The following is a 15,156-nucleotide window of genomic DNA, read 5'->3' as shown; positions in this document are numbered from 1 at the left end:
CTGTGGCACTGTCCCCCGTCCTATTAGCCAGGTGGCTCTGCCCCTGCACTAGTGCCCTGCAACCCCTCAGTGCTATTCCCTCATCCTTTCCCCCCACAGCACGGACACGCATCACCGACCCACCGCAGGACCAGAGTGTCATCAAGGGCACCAGGGCCTCCATGAGCTGCGGTGTCACCCATGACCCCAGTGTGGATGTCAGGTAGGGACTGGGATGTGCTCTATGCTGGCGCTCGGTGGTCCTGCAGTGCCACCTGGTGCCGTGTGCGCAGGGATCCCTTCACTGGGTCCCCCCTGCTGGGGGACTGCAGGGTGCCGGAACCCCCACTGGGTTCCTGCCTGGCACAGGTACGTCTGGGAGAAGGATGGTGCACCACTGGGCACAGAGAGCGGCCCCCGACTGCGTCTGGATGAGACAGGCACACTGCACATCTCCCAGACCTGGTCAGGGGACATCGGCACCTACACCTGCAAGGTGCTCTCGGCCGGCGGCAATGACTCACGCAGTGCCCACCTCCGTGTCCGGTGAGACCCCCACCCCACAGGTGCTGCGTGCCCTCCTGTGCCCCCAGCCCTAACCGCCATGTCCCCCACCCCGTCCAGGCAGCTCCCCCATGCCCCCGAGAGTCCTGTGGCTGTCCTGAGCCCCCTGGAGAAGCGGGCCATCAACCTGACCTGGGCCAAGCCCTTCGATGGCAACAGCCCCCTGCTGCGTTACCTGGTGGAGATCTCTGAGAACAGTAAGGGGCCGTGTCCACCTCCCAGACCCTGAGGTTGTCCCCGTGGTGGTGGCTCTGCTGTCCCCATCTGGTGATGCAGGCTGGAGGCTGGTCTCTGTCATCACACTGGGACAGGAAGGAGATGCTGCGTGGAGTTTGAGGACCAATGGACTGCTCAGCCAGTGGGCAGAGGATGCATGAACCCTGTAGGCTGTATCCCCCACCTGCTCATCACTTTCTCCCCACAGATGCACCCTGGACCGTGCTGCTGGCCAGTGTCGACCCCGAGCTGACATGGGTGGTGGTGCGGGGGTTGGTGCCTGCCCGTTCCTACCAGTTCCGCCTGTGTGCTGTCAATGATGTGGGCAGGAGCCAGTTCAGCAAGGACACGGAGAGGTGAGCAGCGGTGGTGGTGGGGGGCATGTGTCTGTTGGTGGGCTGAGCACTCATCCTCACCTGGTGCCCCTCAGAGTGTCCCTGCCCGAGGAGCCTCCCTCTGCACCCCCCCAGAACGTCATCGCCAGCGGCCGCACCAACCAGTCCATCATGATCCAATGGCAGCCACCTCCTGAGAGCCACCAGAATGGTGTCCTTAAGGGCTACATCATCCGGTAGGCACCTGCGATGGAGCGTGGGCACTCCATCTCTGTCAGCGGGCACTCTCCACTCTGTCCCTGGGTGCAGTGCTGATGGCAGCTGGTCCCCAGGTACTGCCTGGCCGGGCTGCCCGTGGGCTACCAGTTCAAGAACATTACCAATGCTGATGTCAACAACCTGCTCCTGGAGGACCTCATCATCTGGACCAACTATGAGATCGAGGTGGCGGCGTACAACAGCGCTGGCCTGGGGGTGTACAGCATGAAGGTGACAGAGTGGACGCTGCAAGGAGGTAGGCAGGGCTGGACAGGGCTTGGTTGTTGCACCAGTAGGGTGGGGGGTTGGCTGGCCTTGCTGTGCCATGGGGGTGATGGGATGGACTTCAGAAGGATGGGTAAGGGATACCTGGGATGAGCACAGGGACCAGGCATGGGCATGGCCCCAAGATGAGGCACTCCTGGTCCCTGTGCTGAGGGAGGAGACCCAGCAGAACCAGATCTGCTGCTAGCATGCCCTCCATCTTTACAGTGCCCACTGTGCCCCCGGGCAACGTGCAGGCTGAAGCCACCAACTCCACCACCATCCGCTTCACCTGGAACCCCCCCAGCCCCCAGTTCATCAACGGCATCAATCAGGGCTACAAGGTGAGGGGTTACTTGCAGGTCTCCCTGAGAAGTGTGCAGCAGGAAGCCCCTTGGCCAACCCACACAATGCAGGGTGACTCTTCCTTGCAGCCTCCCTCAGCCATTTTAATGGATTCCAGCCCAACTGTTAGAACAATATTTACTGAGATTTAACACTTGCGTGGTCTCGGAGTCTCTGTAATTAAATGCAATTTGCAATTAATTCAAATTTACGTTAATTAAATTGAATTGAAACATTAAACTTGTTTCTTAATCCACTCAAAAGAAGTTGAGGAATTTAATTGCCGCTGAATGAGATAACCCGAGCAAGTAGGATATTTAACATTCTTATTAAACGCCACTTAGTATTTTTGATTAGTATTTTTAGGGCCTAATTAGTATTTAATTAAGTTGCTATAGGCTATCTTGCACAATACCAATTAAATGCCCAAACATACCTCCTAAACGAAGGCAAGCGGGTGATTACGCGCTGTTATCAATGGGAGTTAATCACCAAGTGTGCGCTCCGTATCGGCTTGTGAGGATAAACACGCACCGGTTAGACAGCATCAAGTGCTCCTGCATCATTAATTGATATTTAATCAACGCTGAATAAATAAAGGGGGCCGGGGGATGCACGGAGGATGGCGCTGGTGTGATGGGGACTATGGTGCCTGTCCCAGCATCTTCTATCCTTCCAGCGTGGAAGGGTCCTTTCCAACATGGGATATTCTGTGATGCTATGATTCCTGCAGCTTATTGCCTGGGAGCCAGAGCATGAGGAAGAGGCGACAGTGGTGACAGTGAGGCCCAACTTCCAGGACAGTGTCCACGTGGGTTACGTGGTGGGGCTGAAGAAGTTCACCGAGTATTTGACGTCAGTGCTGTGCTTCACTACGCCGGGGGACGGCCCGCGCAGCCCGCCCCAGCTGGTGCGCACCCACGAGGACGGTACGGGGAGGCTCTGTGCGCCCCGGGGTGGCAGTGAGCAGCCTGGTGATGTGGGGCTGGTCCTGTTGGTGCTGGGGAGGATGTGGCACGGGGTGCCCGTGAGCCCTGGGAAGCCTTGTGCCTGGGGAGTCTGCTCTGTGTGGGGTCCTGTGGGCTCCCGTGGATGTGTGGCTGTGTGCTGAGCCTGGGTGTCTTTGGGCAGTGCCTGGTCCTGTGGGACACCTGAGCTTCAGTGAGATCTTGGACACATCCCTGAAGGTCAGCTGGCAGGAGCCCCTGGAGAAGAATGGCATTCTGACAGGTAGGGATGCTGAGCCCCAACCCTGCGGCATCTGTCTGCATCAACCTCACAGCATCTCCCCCCAATCCCTGGCCTCACAGCAACTTGCCCTCCAACCCAGCAGCATCTCCCATGACCCTATTCCTGCAGCATCTCCCTGCACCTTGCTCAGCCCCATGGGGTGGGCATCTGGGAGCTGATGGCATGGGGGTGTGCTTCAGGCTACCGGATCTCCTGGGAGGAATACAACCGCACTAACACAAGGGTGACCCACTACCTGCCCAACGTCACGCTGGAGTACCGCGTCACCGGCCTCACTGCCCTCACCACCTACACCATCGAGGTGGCTGCCATGACCTCCAAGGGCCAGGGCCAGGTTTCTTCCTCTACCATCTCCTCAGGAGTGCCACCAGGTGAGCGTGGTGGTGTGGGAACCCTGTGGGATGCAGCTGGTGTTGGGGGCGAGCAGCTGGTGCCACCCACCCTGCTCTGTCCCCACAGAGCTCCCTGGTGCCCCCACCAATTTGGGCATCTCCAACATCGGTCCTCGCTCCGTCACCCTCCAGTTTCGCCCGGGTTATGATGGCAAAACCTCCATCTCCCGCTGGCAGGTGGAGGCGCAGGTATGGGATGACTGTGGGGTGGTAAAAGGGGTGCCAGGGGGCGGCTCACCCAACTGCTTTCCTGCAGGTGGGCCAGAATGGTGAGGCTGAAGAGTGGGGGCTCGTCCACCAGCTGGCTAATGAGCCTGATGCCCGCTCCATGGAAGTGCCCAATCTGAATCCCTACACATACTACAGGCAAGTGACCAGGGCTGTGCTGCCTTTCCCAGGGGACCAGGGCACTCTGCTCCCTGCTGTGACCATTCTCTCTCTTCTCAGTTTCCGCATGAGGCAGGTGAACATTGTGGGCACCAGCCCCCCCAGCTTACCCTCCCGGAGGATCCAGACCCTTCAGGCCCCCCCAGATGTGGCACCTGCTAATGTCACCTTGCGGACGGCCAGTGAGACCAGCCTGTGGCTGCGCTGGATGGTGAGGAGGGACCCTGAGGGTCTGCACCTGTGGGCACAGTGTCCATTGGGACAGCCTGGAGAGGCTGTGGGACATCAGGAATGATGGTGACTGTTTGTGCCAGCCCCTCCTGGAGCAGGAGTACAATGGGAACCCTGACTCGGTGGGCTACCGGATCCGCTACCTGCGCTCAGATGGGCGAGGGCGGGCAGTGGTGCACGTCATCCATGACCGTGTGGAGCGGGAGTACACCATCGAGGACCTGGAGGAGTGGACTGAGTACCGGGTGCAGGTCCAAGCCTTCAATGCCATTGGCTCAGGACCCTGGAGCCACTTGGTGCTGGGACGCACGCGGGAGTCAGGTACCAGCAGCTCCCACCAGCCCAATGCTGACCTGCACTTGTTCCTAATACTGACCTTTCATTGCCATCCCCCCCAGTGCCCTCCTCTGGCCCCAGCAATGTGTCAGCACAGGCCACATCCTCCAGCAGCATTCTGGTGCGATGGAGTGACATCCCTGAGGCAGACTGCAATGGCCTCATCCTGGGCTACAAGGTAAGCAGCTACACCAGCCCTAGTGCCTGTGCCCTGCTCCAGGGGTCACAGCTTGCCCAGGTTGTGCTGCATCTGAGAGCTTATGCTGCTCCACCCTGGGGTACCCGGGAAGCCCAGCTGTGTCACATGAGTTTGTTTCAGGTGATGTACAAGGAGAAGGATTCAGAAGCACGTGCCCAGTTCTGGCTGGCTGAGGGCAATGCCTCCCGCAGCGCCCAACTGACAGGGCTGGGCAAGTTCATGCTGTATGAGATCCGTGTGTTGGCCTTCACCAGGATTGGGGATGGCGTGCCCAGCCGGCCCCCCATCCTCGAGAGGACTCTGGATGATGGTGAGTGTCAGTGCATAGATGGGCAGGAAGATCCCAAGGGTGTGAGGGGTACCCAGGGTGCCTAAGGTCATGCCATCCCATCCCATCTCTTCCTGTCTCTGCTCCCTGGAGCTTCTCTAACCTGGACACACAGGATGCCATTCCCAGAGGATGGGGACGGGTGCCATCTGCATAGGGCCAGGCAATCCGCAGTTACTTGTGAGCTCCGTGGTAAACCCCATCTCTCTCATTGCAGTACCTGGGCCTCCCGTGGGGATGCTGTTCCCTGAAGTGAGGACGACCTCTGTGAGGCTCATCTGGCAGCCACCCACAGCCCCCAACGGCATCATCCTGGGTAGGTGGGAGCTTTTGTGGCCATGCCATGATTCTCTGCAGATGGACGCAGAGAGCCTGTAGGGGCCAGGAACAGTATAGGAGGGGCAGGGGCCAGCTCCATGCCACCCCTGAGCATCTCAGAGCCTGTTGCACACAGATCAGCAAGCTCAGCTGTAAACATAGCAGGGAGAGGCCGCCTCACTGCAGGCTCAGAGCGAGGCAGGGATGGGGGGGGAGTCAAAGGGGAGTGCTGAGAGGCTGTCCTCCATGTGCTGTCCCCCATCCCTGCAGCATACCAGCTCACCCACCGCCTTAACACCACCTCGGCCAGTTCTGCTGTCAGTGAGGTGCTGGGCCCCAGCACACGGCAGTACACAGCCACCGGGCTGCAGCCTGAGGCCACCTACCTCTTCCGCATCGTGGCACAGACCCGCAAGGGCTGGGGAGAGGCAGCCGAAGCCCTCGTGGTGACTACAGAGAAGAGAGGTACGGGGTCGGAGGGGATCCAGCCTGCGGCTCAGCATGCCAGTGCTGTGCCCACAATGCTCCCAGCCCTTTCCCTCCCCACAGATCGCCCACAGCCCCCCAGTAAGCCACTGGTGCGGCAGGAGGACGTGCGTGCCCGCAGTGTTCTTCTGTCCTGGGAGCCGGGCAGTGATGGGCTCTCCCCCGTCCGCTTCTACACGGTGCAGACCCGTGAGCTGCCCAGTGGTGAGTGGGCACTGCACCCTGCATCCATCAGCCACAATGCCACAGCCTTCGTTGTGGACAGGTGAGGCATGGGATGATGCCAAGTCGTGGTGGGGTTGCTGAGAGATGGGCTCTGCTTTGGGGCGCTTGCCCGGTGCCTCAGTTTCCCCGCCTGATGGGAAGCACTTGCAGCAGGGTTGTGAAGCGCTGTGGGAGGGATGGAACCCAAGCAGTGCCTGCCAGCCTCACTGTCCCCATCCCGCTCTGTTCCCATTCAGGCTCAAGCCTTTCACCTCCTACAAGTTCCGTGTGAAAGCAACGAATGACATCGGGGACAGCGAGTACAGCGAGGAGTCAGAGTCACTCACCACCCTGCAGGCAGGTCGGTGCCCGTGAGGGCTGGGGGTGTTGCTGTGCCTTCCTGCACAGCACTCATATGGTAGCATCAGGTGTCCTGCATGTCTCTGAAGCCTTACTGCCTGTTTCTGCCCTGCAGCCCCTGAGGAAGCCCCCACCATCCTCTCTGTCACCCCACACACCACCACGTCTGTGCTCATCCGCTGGCAGGTATTGTCCCCATGGAGGTGGCACTGAGGGGTGGCAGTGCTGTGCAGCCCTCCATGGCTCTCCAAGGCTGGGCACCGGGTATAAGGCACCCTGCTGATGCTGGGGACAGCCATCCTAGGGGCACTGGCTCAGAGCAGCCTCTCTTCTTCCCCAATCCACAGCCCCCATCTGAGGACAAGATCAATGGGATCCTGCTGGGTTTCCGCCTCCGCTACCGTGAGCTGCTGTACGACAGCCTGCGTGGCTTCACCCTGCATAGCATTGGCAACCCCAGCGCCACGTGGGCTGAGCTCACCCGTGAGTGTTTGTGGCTCCAGGAAGCACGGGGACATGTGGGGCACAGTGGTGGTGGGTGGGGGACAGCAGGGCAGTGTCCTGCATCACATGCTCTGCACCAGTGTTCAGTGCTGGGTACCATCCCAGAGCCAGGCTGTGATCTGTGCAGCTGTCACCTTTGTGCTACCAAGTCAGGCTGTCCTTAATACACTGTGCTGTGCTCAGACCCCTCTGTGCCTGTCACACAAGTGTCCATAAGTGTGCAAGTAACACGGGTGTCTGTGTGATGTTGCTGCTGTGCGTCTGTGTGCGTGCTGCCATCCTCGGGCCCTGGAGGGAATGGGGTCACAGCTGCTCTAGGAACAACAGGGACATGAGGGATGAGGGTAGAGCCCAAGACTGCTTCCAGCAGCAGTTGGTCCCCCGTGGGGACACTGATGCCCAGATCCTGCTTGTCCCACTGATGGGATGGGGGGACTGAAGGGCTCCTCAGTGCTATGACAGCCCTCAGAGGTGATGGGCTCCTTATGGGGTACCCTGGGTGGGAGGCAGTGCTGGGAGGAGGACTAACACTGCTTGCTTTCACTGCTCCGTGCCACCCAGCTGTCTACACCGTGCACAACCTCAGCGAGGTGTCCCTCACCCAGTACGAACTGGACAGTAAGTCACTGCTCCCCCACACCCCTCTGTGCCCCTGTCCCCCCACACTGACACCCCCTGTGTCTCTCCCCTCTGCCTGCTTGCTCTGGGAGGTGAATCCTCATGTTCTGTGCTCAAAGGACACCTCTGCTTGTCTGCTGCTGCTGCCCCTTGGGAACACCATCCTGTTTGGTGGGGAGGGGGGCTCTGTGGGGTCCCTTGGGGTGAGCAGAATGCCGCCTTCCCATCTCCTCTCTCCTCACAGACCTGAGCAAGCACCGGCGCTACGAGATCCGCATGAGTGTGTACAATGCGGTGGGTGAGGGACCCCCCAGCCCCCCCCAGGAGGTCTTTGTGGGTGAAGCAGGTGAGTTTGCCAGAAGGGGCTGAAACATCCTGGTACTCCATTCTGCCCTGTGTCCCCCTCCCCCCCCCCCCCTTCATCCCCTCTTTACAGCTCAAATGGGCCTCTGCACATCGAGGGGGGCTTTCCCCCCCACCTTGTCATAGCTGGGCTGTGACTCTGCTCCTTCCTTCGGCACAGTGCCCACCGGAGCACCGCAGAACGTGGCTGTGAAGGCAGCCACTGCCACCCAGCTGGATGTCACCTGGGAGCCACCACCTGTTGAGAGCCAGAACGGGGACATCCAGGGCTACAAGGTACTGGGCTCCATCAGTTGGCACTGAGCTGGGGCTGTGGGACACTGGGACCATGGGGAGGATGTGGGGAGAGGCCGGCAGTGTGCTGGGTGCCCTGGGAAGGTGCTGGGGAGATGCTGTGTGAGTGTGGTCGGAGGATGCTGGGTTCCCAGGGAGGTGCTATGCGTGCCGACGGGGAAGGGATCTGGGGACGTGCCGGGTGGCTCTGCTCGCCTCTGAGCACCAGAGGGCGCCTTCGGTCCTCGGATGCGCCCGGTTCCCGGTGTGGGGTGCTGCTGGGGATCTGATAATGGGAATGAATTGGCACGGCTCACACCAAGCTGGGGTGTCAGTGCCACCTCTCCTCCTGCAGATCCACTTCTGGGAGGCTCAGCGGCAGAACGAGAGTGCACGGGTGAAGACACTCTTCCTGCCCGAGACTGGGGTGAAGCTGAAGAACCTGACGGGGTACACCTCCTACTGGGTCAGCATCGCTGCCTTCAATGCTGCTGGAGATGGACCCCGCAGCACCCCAGTTACGGCCCGCACACAGCAGGCAGGTGGGGCCATGGCACAGCTCTGCAGGGCAGCGCTGATGTGGTGCTGAGGGGTCCCCAGGAGCACTGAGCTGTCCTTGCCCTCCCACATTCCCTTACAGCCCCCAGCGCTCCTGGCTCCATCCGATTCAGTGAGCTGACCACCACATCAGTGAATGTGTCCTGGGAACCACCACCGCTGCCCAATGGCATCCTGGAGGGCTACAGGCTGGTCTATGAGCCCTGCATGCCCGTGGACGGTGAGGGCACAGCGGGGGCATCTGAGGGGACTCGGGGGGGTCCCGGCTCAGCGTCCATCCCTGCAGGTGTCAGTAAGATTGTGACGGTGGATGTGAAGGGAAACAGCCCGTTGTGGATGAAGGTGAAGGACCTGGCTGAAGGCATCACCTACCGGTTCCGGATCCGGGCTAAAACCTTCGCCTATGGACCAGATGTTGAAGCAAACATCACCACAGGGCCAGGGGAAGGTAGTGGGGGGCTGTGGGGGTGCTGGGGTGACAGAGGGGATATGGCTGGGGACAATTCCCTAGTGCTCACTGCCATGTGGGTCCCATGTGATTGTCCCCTCATGCCAACAGCTCTGCTCTGGGTCCCCAGGTTCCCCTGGCCCTCCTGGAGAGCCCTTCATCTCCCGCTATGGCTCAGCTATCACCATCCATTGGACGAGTGGAGACCCTGGCCAAGGGCCCATCACAAGATACGTCATTGAGGCTCGGCCTTCAGGTACTGCAGCTCCCCCAGTGGTGTTCTGGGCTTAGGGAAACTGAGGCAGGGAGCACCAGCTCTTTCTGGACATGCAGTGGGCTGGGTTAGGAGCTGGTGTTGGCCATGTGCTTGCCCTGAGAATGCCAATAAGGGATAGATGGGAAGGGGGTGAGTGAGTCACCAAGCAGCTCAGATTTCACAGTCATAGAAGTCATGGTGTCCCCTCAGACAAGGAAATAGGACCAAGGGGCGCTGAGACCATCCTGAACTGGGAGGGCATGGACTAAAGTCCCCATCCCTGCAGCAGGGAGCTGCAGACACAGCTGCTCTTTCTCCTCTATCCTGACACTAATGACTTCTCTGTGCTGCAGATCACAGCACAGATGATCTGACCGATTGCTAATGGGGGGCCGGTGCTGTGTGCTCCCCAGGGAGCTGCCTTGCCTTTGGCCGTGAGGAGGGTGGTGATAAATGAGCTCTGTGGGGTGCTACATGTTAATGATGCTGCAGCGAGTGAGCTTGGCTCCAGATGGCAGAGGACATGCTCCCAGTGTGGGTGAGGGGAGGGGAACGGGAGAGGAGCTGCAGAGGGGAGTACATTCCCTGCCTGGGTTGTAAGGGGAAATCAGTTCCCCCTTCCATTCCCTTCTGTCCTCCAGATGAGGGGCTCTGGGACATTCTCATCAAAGACATTCCCAAAGAAGTGACCTCCTACACCTTCAGCATGGACATCCTCAAGCAGGGGGTCAGCTACGACTTCCGTGTCATTGCTGTCAATGACTATGGCTATGGGACCCCCAGCACACCGTCCCCCTCTGTCTCAGGTAGCCATAGGGGTACCCCCAAGGAATGCTGTCTCCTGTTGCTTATCCCCATTTCATGACCCTCCTGGGGTCCCTTTATCCATATCAGTTTGCCCACCCTGCCAGTCCCTTTCTGATCCCCTCCCATGCTGTGACCCAGCCCAGAAAGCCAACCCCTTCTACGAGGAGTGGTGGTTCCTGGTGGTTATTGCCTTGGTGGGGCTCATCTTCATCCTCCTGCTCGTCTTCGTGCTCATCATTCGTGGGCAGAGCAAGAAGTATGCCAAGAAGTCAGACTCAGGTGAGCACAGAGGTTCTGTTGTCTTGGAGTAGTGACAGTTGTGGGGACCTGCTGGGGACATCAGAAGGGATGATGTGCCTGTGTGATGGGGAGGCTGCATGCTGGGCAGTGGGGAATTGTTTGGGGGGGCTGCAGAGCCCTGCCCCATATCAGAGTCTCCAGGGCAGCCCTGCTTGCTTTTTGGGGGGGGTCTGAGTGGGGTGGTGAGCACCCAGAGCAGCACCTGATCTGCCTCAGGGTGACTGCTTTGGGGCTCTTCTGATGTCCCAGGAAGATGCTGCATGCTTCACGGGGAGTGCTGGGAGCTGAGGATTAAATAAACGGCTTGTCTTGCTGTCAGCTGTGGAGTCAGGGCAGCTCAGGGGCTTGGCGGAGGTCACTGGGATTAGTCAAACACGGCTCTGTTTTCTTAGCTGTATCAAGGGCTCAAATTGTGGGGAAAATCCAGACCTCCTCGTTAAGCAAATAACTGCTGAGCTGAAGGCAGTGCAGCAGGGCAGAGTGTGAGCCAAAGCTTGGCGCTGCTGGGGGCACAGGGCATCTCATGGATGTCCCCGAACTGCACTGTCTCCACTGTGGGCATGGATTGGGGCAGGGGATGGGGCTGGACCACCCCATACTGCTTCCCCATTTGGAGAGCTCAGGGAGCCTGCAGGATGCTGAGTCCCTGTCCTGCAGGGAATGGCTCCAAGGCAAACGCCCTGACCCACGGTGAGATGGTGAGCCTGGATGAGAGCAGCTTCCCTGCCCTGGAGCTCAACAACCGGCGCCTTTCCGTCAAGAACTCCTTCTGCAGAAAGAATGGCATCTACACCCGGTAGGGGCCCACGCCGTGGGGCAGGAGGGAGCTGGTCAGACATGGTTCCTATGGGGAGTCCTGGGGGGGCTCTTGGTGTGTTTGGGGGCATCCTGCTGCGTCCCTGAACTGAGCACCTGCCTGTCCCCAAGGTCCCCACCGCGCCCCAGCCCTGGCAGCCTGCACTATTCGGATGAGGATGTGACCAAGTACAACGACCTGATCCCAGCCGAGAGCAGCAGCCTGACAGAGAAACCCTCCGAGGTCTCTGACTCCCAGGTACCCGCTGCACTAACGGGGTTGGGATGTGGAGGCTCAGGGGCTGGGAGAAAGACGAGCACTTCTGGGAGCCCTCCTTATGCATCTCCCCCACACCGTGCAGATCCCGGGGTGTGTTTGGTTTGCCTGTCCCATGCCCCATCCTGCCCTTAAGCGGTGCTTCCCCACGGCCTCACGGCACAGATCCAGTGGGAAGCTGGCACAGCCCCTGACCTATGTGCAGGGGATATGGCACTGCAGGGGATAGTGCAGGGTTGGGGACTGTCCTGCTGCCCGGTCACTGATGGCAACGGCCACAGCTCTGCCAACCCTGCAGAATGGCACTGTTGTGTCCTCGTGGAGCAGCGGGCAGCTGTGGCCAGGCAGGAGCACAACCCCAGGGAGCACTGAGCATCTCCCCCCTCCCCGGGGCCGGATGCTGCAAAGCAGCAACAAAGGGGAGACTGAAGCTTTGGGGGTGGGGGGGGTCCCAGTGGCACAGCCCTGTCCTCAGGCAGGGTCAGCCCCGAGCCCCCCTTTTTCCACCCGCACCGATTCCTTTGGCCGATCCCTTCTCCCTTCTGCCGGGGATCGAGTGTCTTTGAGGAGCTGTGAAGAGCTGCGAGAGCCGAAAGCTGGCGCGGTGCTGCTTCCCCGCCGCCCCTCAAAGGGCCCTTTGTGCGCTCCGAGGAGAAGCTGAATCCAATTACCGGCGAGCAGGAGGCAGGCGGCCGCCCGCCAGCACCCCCCGTCCCCACACCCCGGGGACAACGGGGGCCCCAGGGCCACGCAGCCCTTTTGTACGAGGTTTTATTTCACTTGTGCAGAAAGCAGAACCGCCCCTGCGGCGCTGCAGCCATTCCCATCCCCTCCATCTTTTTGGGAAAGCTCATCTTTGTTGATGGTTGTGGGTTCCTTCCAGCTTGGGGGATACACTCTTGTTCTGTGCCGATGGGTGGCTCTGCCCCACGTTCACCCTTTGCTCTGTCCTTTAGGGCAGCGACAGCGAGTACGAGGTGGACCCGGGCCACCAGAAAGCCCACTCCTTTGTCAACCACTACATCAGTGACCCCACCTACTACAACTCATGGCGACGGCAGCAGAAGGGCATCTCACGGGCACAGGCTTACAGCTACACTGAGAGCGACTCCGGGGAGCCCGACCACACACCCCTCTCCAACAGCACCTCCACACAGCAGGGCAGCCTCTTCCGGCCCAAAGCCAGCAGGACTCCCACCCCACAGACCCCCGGCAACCCCCCCAGTCAGCCTGGCACCCTGTACCGCCCTCCCAGCAGCCTGGCTCCCGGCTCCAGAGCCCCCATTGCTGGCTTCTCCTCTTTTGTTTGATATTTAAAGGGGAGCGGAAGAAAACCACAGGAAACAAAGGAGCAAAAAAGAATAAAAATACAAAAAATATGAAGAAAAAAAAAAAAAGAAAAAAAAAAAAAAAGAAAAAAGAAAAAAAAGAGTCCAAGAAATCAAGGAAGTAAACAGCGAGGAGGAAAAGAGGAGGAAGAAGATATTGAGAGCCTGAGGAGGGGCTGCTGAGGTTCAGGCTTTTTCCTTTTCTCAGCAGGACTTGGAGCAGGAAGCCAAGGGACAGTGCTGGGGCTGGGGGGCAGAACCTCGCTTCTCTTTTCAGTCAAAGCTTTCTGTGGTGTGGACTCCTTGGCTTGGGGTGCAGGGCTGCAGAGAGGCCCTGGCTGTGCCACAGCCCAACCTGTGGGTCCCACAAGGACCATGGGGATGGGTAGTGATACAGGGGAGACTGCATGGGGAGAGGGGCTCTGTTTATGTAACCCTCAGAGGGGTGAAGCCCCCAGCCTGGATCCTCTGAGAAACGGGGCCAGCAGCCACGTGGACAATGAATTGCACTCTTCGTTTGCCCCTGGCCCAGCACAGCCCCATCCAGCAGAGCCCCCAGGGGTGCAAGTGGTGCTGATGTCCCCTATGATTTGCAACCTGGAGAGGACTCGGTGGGGTGATGCAGTGACTGTGGCCGCTCCTCTGCCTCTCTGGTAGCGTGGAGGTGTTTTTATTTTAATTCTGTTTTGTGCAGAGGCCTGGGAACCCAAGGGGCACACAGTGATGGTGATGCCCAGGGTGCTCTGGGGATGGAGAGGGGGGTGGTTCTGGTGCTCTCTGCATAGCAAACCTCCCCCCCTCTCTTCCATTGCCTGTTGGTGAGCCAGGCACCAGCTGGTCGGGCTGCACCGAGAGAGATGCCAATAAACAGCCTGAGGATGACCCTGTCTCACCTGTCTGTCACCGTGCTGCATTGGAGAAGGAGCTGGTAGGATGTGTTTGTCCATCCTGCTGAACTGAAAGTCAGCCCTATGGCACAGCTCAGCACACAGCTCCTTGGTTGGGGCTGAGATGTCTCCTCGCTTGGGTGCAGGTGTTGGCAGGGGATGGGCTGTGTTGGGCTGGACAAATCCTGCTCCTTTTTTGTATCCTGGCTCCAGCCCCAGCCTTGGGCAGGGGAATTCTTGCTCCCTGCAGGATTGTGCTGAGGAGCCAAGCAGATCTGGGCAACCCATGCAAGCTCTCCCTGGGAACAGCTGTGATGCAACCAGCATCCAGAGTGTGCCCCCAGTGCAAGGACACAGGATGCACATCCTTGGGATGGAGGTGGTCTCAGTGCCTGTTAGTGGTGTTAGTGGCACATCTTACCCATGCTGCCTCAGTTTCCCTGTGACACAGACAAGACGCAGCCAGCTACTCTGGGCTGACCTTGATGTTGGCTGGGTTCTGCAGTCTGCCAAGGGCGAGCACTGTGCTTATCAGGGCTGGGCCAGCCAAGGGGGACAGAGGGGAGAAGCTGAAACACCAAACCTCTGCTGTACAGAGGGCAGATCCAGGTCTGTGCATCCTGCCTGCAGCTCTGGGTGCTGGCACTGCTGTGCTGGGCACGTGTGACGCTGTTTGGGCTCTGTCATCTGTTAATGGGGTGGATGCTGTGAGGAAGGGGTGAGAACCTATATTTCTGAGCACAAGCTGATGCCTGTGTGGCTGGTGATTAGGGAGGTTTCTGGCCATGGCCAGCATGCAAAAAGGCTCTGGGGCTGAGGGATTTGCAATGGCACTCAGGCTGCTTGCCTGGTGCTTCCCATACCCCACTGCAGCACTCGGGCTCAGGGGAAACCAGACGGTGCTCTCAGAGGCATCTCCTGCATGGCCAAGGCAGCACCATCAGCAGAGCTGGCAGGCACTGACGTGTTGGCTAGGCTTGCTGGGGAGGAGGGGACTGGCTGCTGGGAACCCAGGCACATTTTCCTTGGCTTTTAAAAGTGCTTTACAATCTTTTTTTCACTCTGCTTTCAAAAGCTGCTGAGAAGAACGAAAAGGAGCCAGCGATGGGTTCAGAGAGGGTCAGAGCCACCCAGCCACCCGCTCCTGAGCCTCTGAGCATCCCCAACCCTGCTGCCATCTCCCCAGGGCCAGATCCTGCCCCAGGGGCTCTGCAGGAAGACAGGAGTGGGGGGTAGCTCTGATAGTGTTTCAGGTTCAGTGAGTGGGTGCCTGCTCTGCCCAGCCACAT

General features: G+C 59.4%; 1 protein-coding gene across 4 annotated transcripts in view; it reads left to right on the top strand.

The window, feature by feature from the left end:
* The window catches only part of SDK2 (sidekick cell adhesion molecule 2), a 41,568-nt gene extending 27,706 nt beyond the window's left edge, over positions 1–13,862 (top strand). For 2 of the 4 annotated variants that reach the window (XM_072351979.1, XM_072351982.1), the window contains exons 12-44: positions 100–202; positions 349–525; positions 604–740; positions 968–1,115; positions 1,190–1,330; positions 1,427–1,608; positions 1,845–1,960; positions 2,695–2,890; positions 3,093–3,191; positions 3,392–3,583; positions 3,672–3,793; positions 3,861–3,970; positions 4,052–4,202; positions 4,306–4,543; positions 4,621–4,736; positions 4,878–5,067; positions 5,303–5,401; positions 5,674–5,868; positions 5,953–6,154; positions 6,351–6,454; positions 6,569–6,639; positions 6,801–6,936; positions 7,519–7,575; positions 7,820–7,921; positions 8,099–8,214; positions 8,567–8,753; positions 8,852–9,217; positions 9,348–9,473; positions 10,115–10,279; positions 10,419–10,559; positions 11,238–11,376; positions 11,508–11,634; positions 12,609–13,862. In XM_072351979.1, coding sequence (XP_072208080.1) covers positions 100–202; positions 349–525; positions 604–740; positions 968–1,115; positions 1,190–1,330; positions 1,427–1,608; positions 1,845–1,960; positions 2,695–2,890; positions 3,093–3,191; positions 3,392–3,583; positions 3,672–3,793; positions 3,861–3,970; positions 4,052–4,202; positions 4,306–4,543; positions 4,621–4,736; positions 4,878–5,067; positions 5,303–5,401; positions 5,674–5,868; positions 5,953–6,154; positions 6,351–6,454; positions 6,569–6,639; positions 6,801–6,936; positions 7,519–7,575; positions 7,820–7,921; positions 8,099–8,214; positions 8,567–8,753; positions 8,852–9,217; positions 9,348–9,473; positions 10,115–10,279; positions 10,419–10,559; positions 11,238–11,376; positions 11,508–11,634; positions 12,609–12,962 — 5,105 coding nt within the window. In that variant the 3' untranslated portion in view covers positions 12,963–13,862. The remainder of the gene's footprint in view (positions 1–99; positions 203–348; positions 526–603; positions 741–967; positions 1,116–1,189; positions 1,331–1,426; positions 1,609–1,844; positions 1,961–2,694; positions 2,891–3,092; positions 3,192–3,391; positions 3,584–3,671; positions 3,794–3,860; positions 3,971–4,051; positions 4,203–4,305; positions 4,544–4,620; positions 4,737–4,877; positions 5,068–5,302; positions 5,402–5,673; positions 5,869–5,952; positions 6,155–6,350; positions 6,455–6,568; positions 6,640–6,800; positions 6,937–7,518; positions 7,576–7,819; positions 7,922–8,098; positions 8,215–8,566; positions 8,754–8,851; positions 9,218–9,347; positions 9,474–10,114; positions 10,280–10,418; positions 10,560–11,237; positions 11,377–11,507; positions 11,635–12,608) is intronic. The other 2 variants (XM_072351981.1, XM_072351980.1) reach the window with 2 other exon arrangements.
* Positions 13,863–15,156: the final 1,294 nt, after the last annotated feature.

The sequence above is a fragment of the Excalfactoria chinensis genome, chromosome 17 (assembly GCF_039878825.1).
Source record: "Excalfactoria chinensis isolate bCotChi1 chromosome 17, bCotChi1.hap2, whole genome shotgun sequence".
NCBI classification, from domain to species: domain Eukaryota; kingdom Metazoa; phylum Chordata; class Aves; order Galliformes; family Phasianidae; genus Excalfactoria; species Excalfactoria chinensis.
The sequence above is the reverse complement of the archived record's forward strand: the minus strand, read 5'-3'. Positions and strand labels throughout refer to the sequence as shown.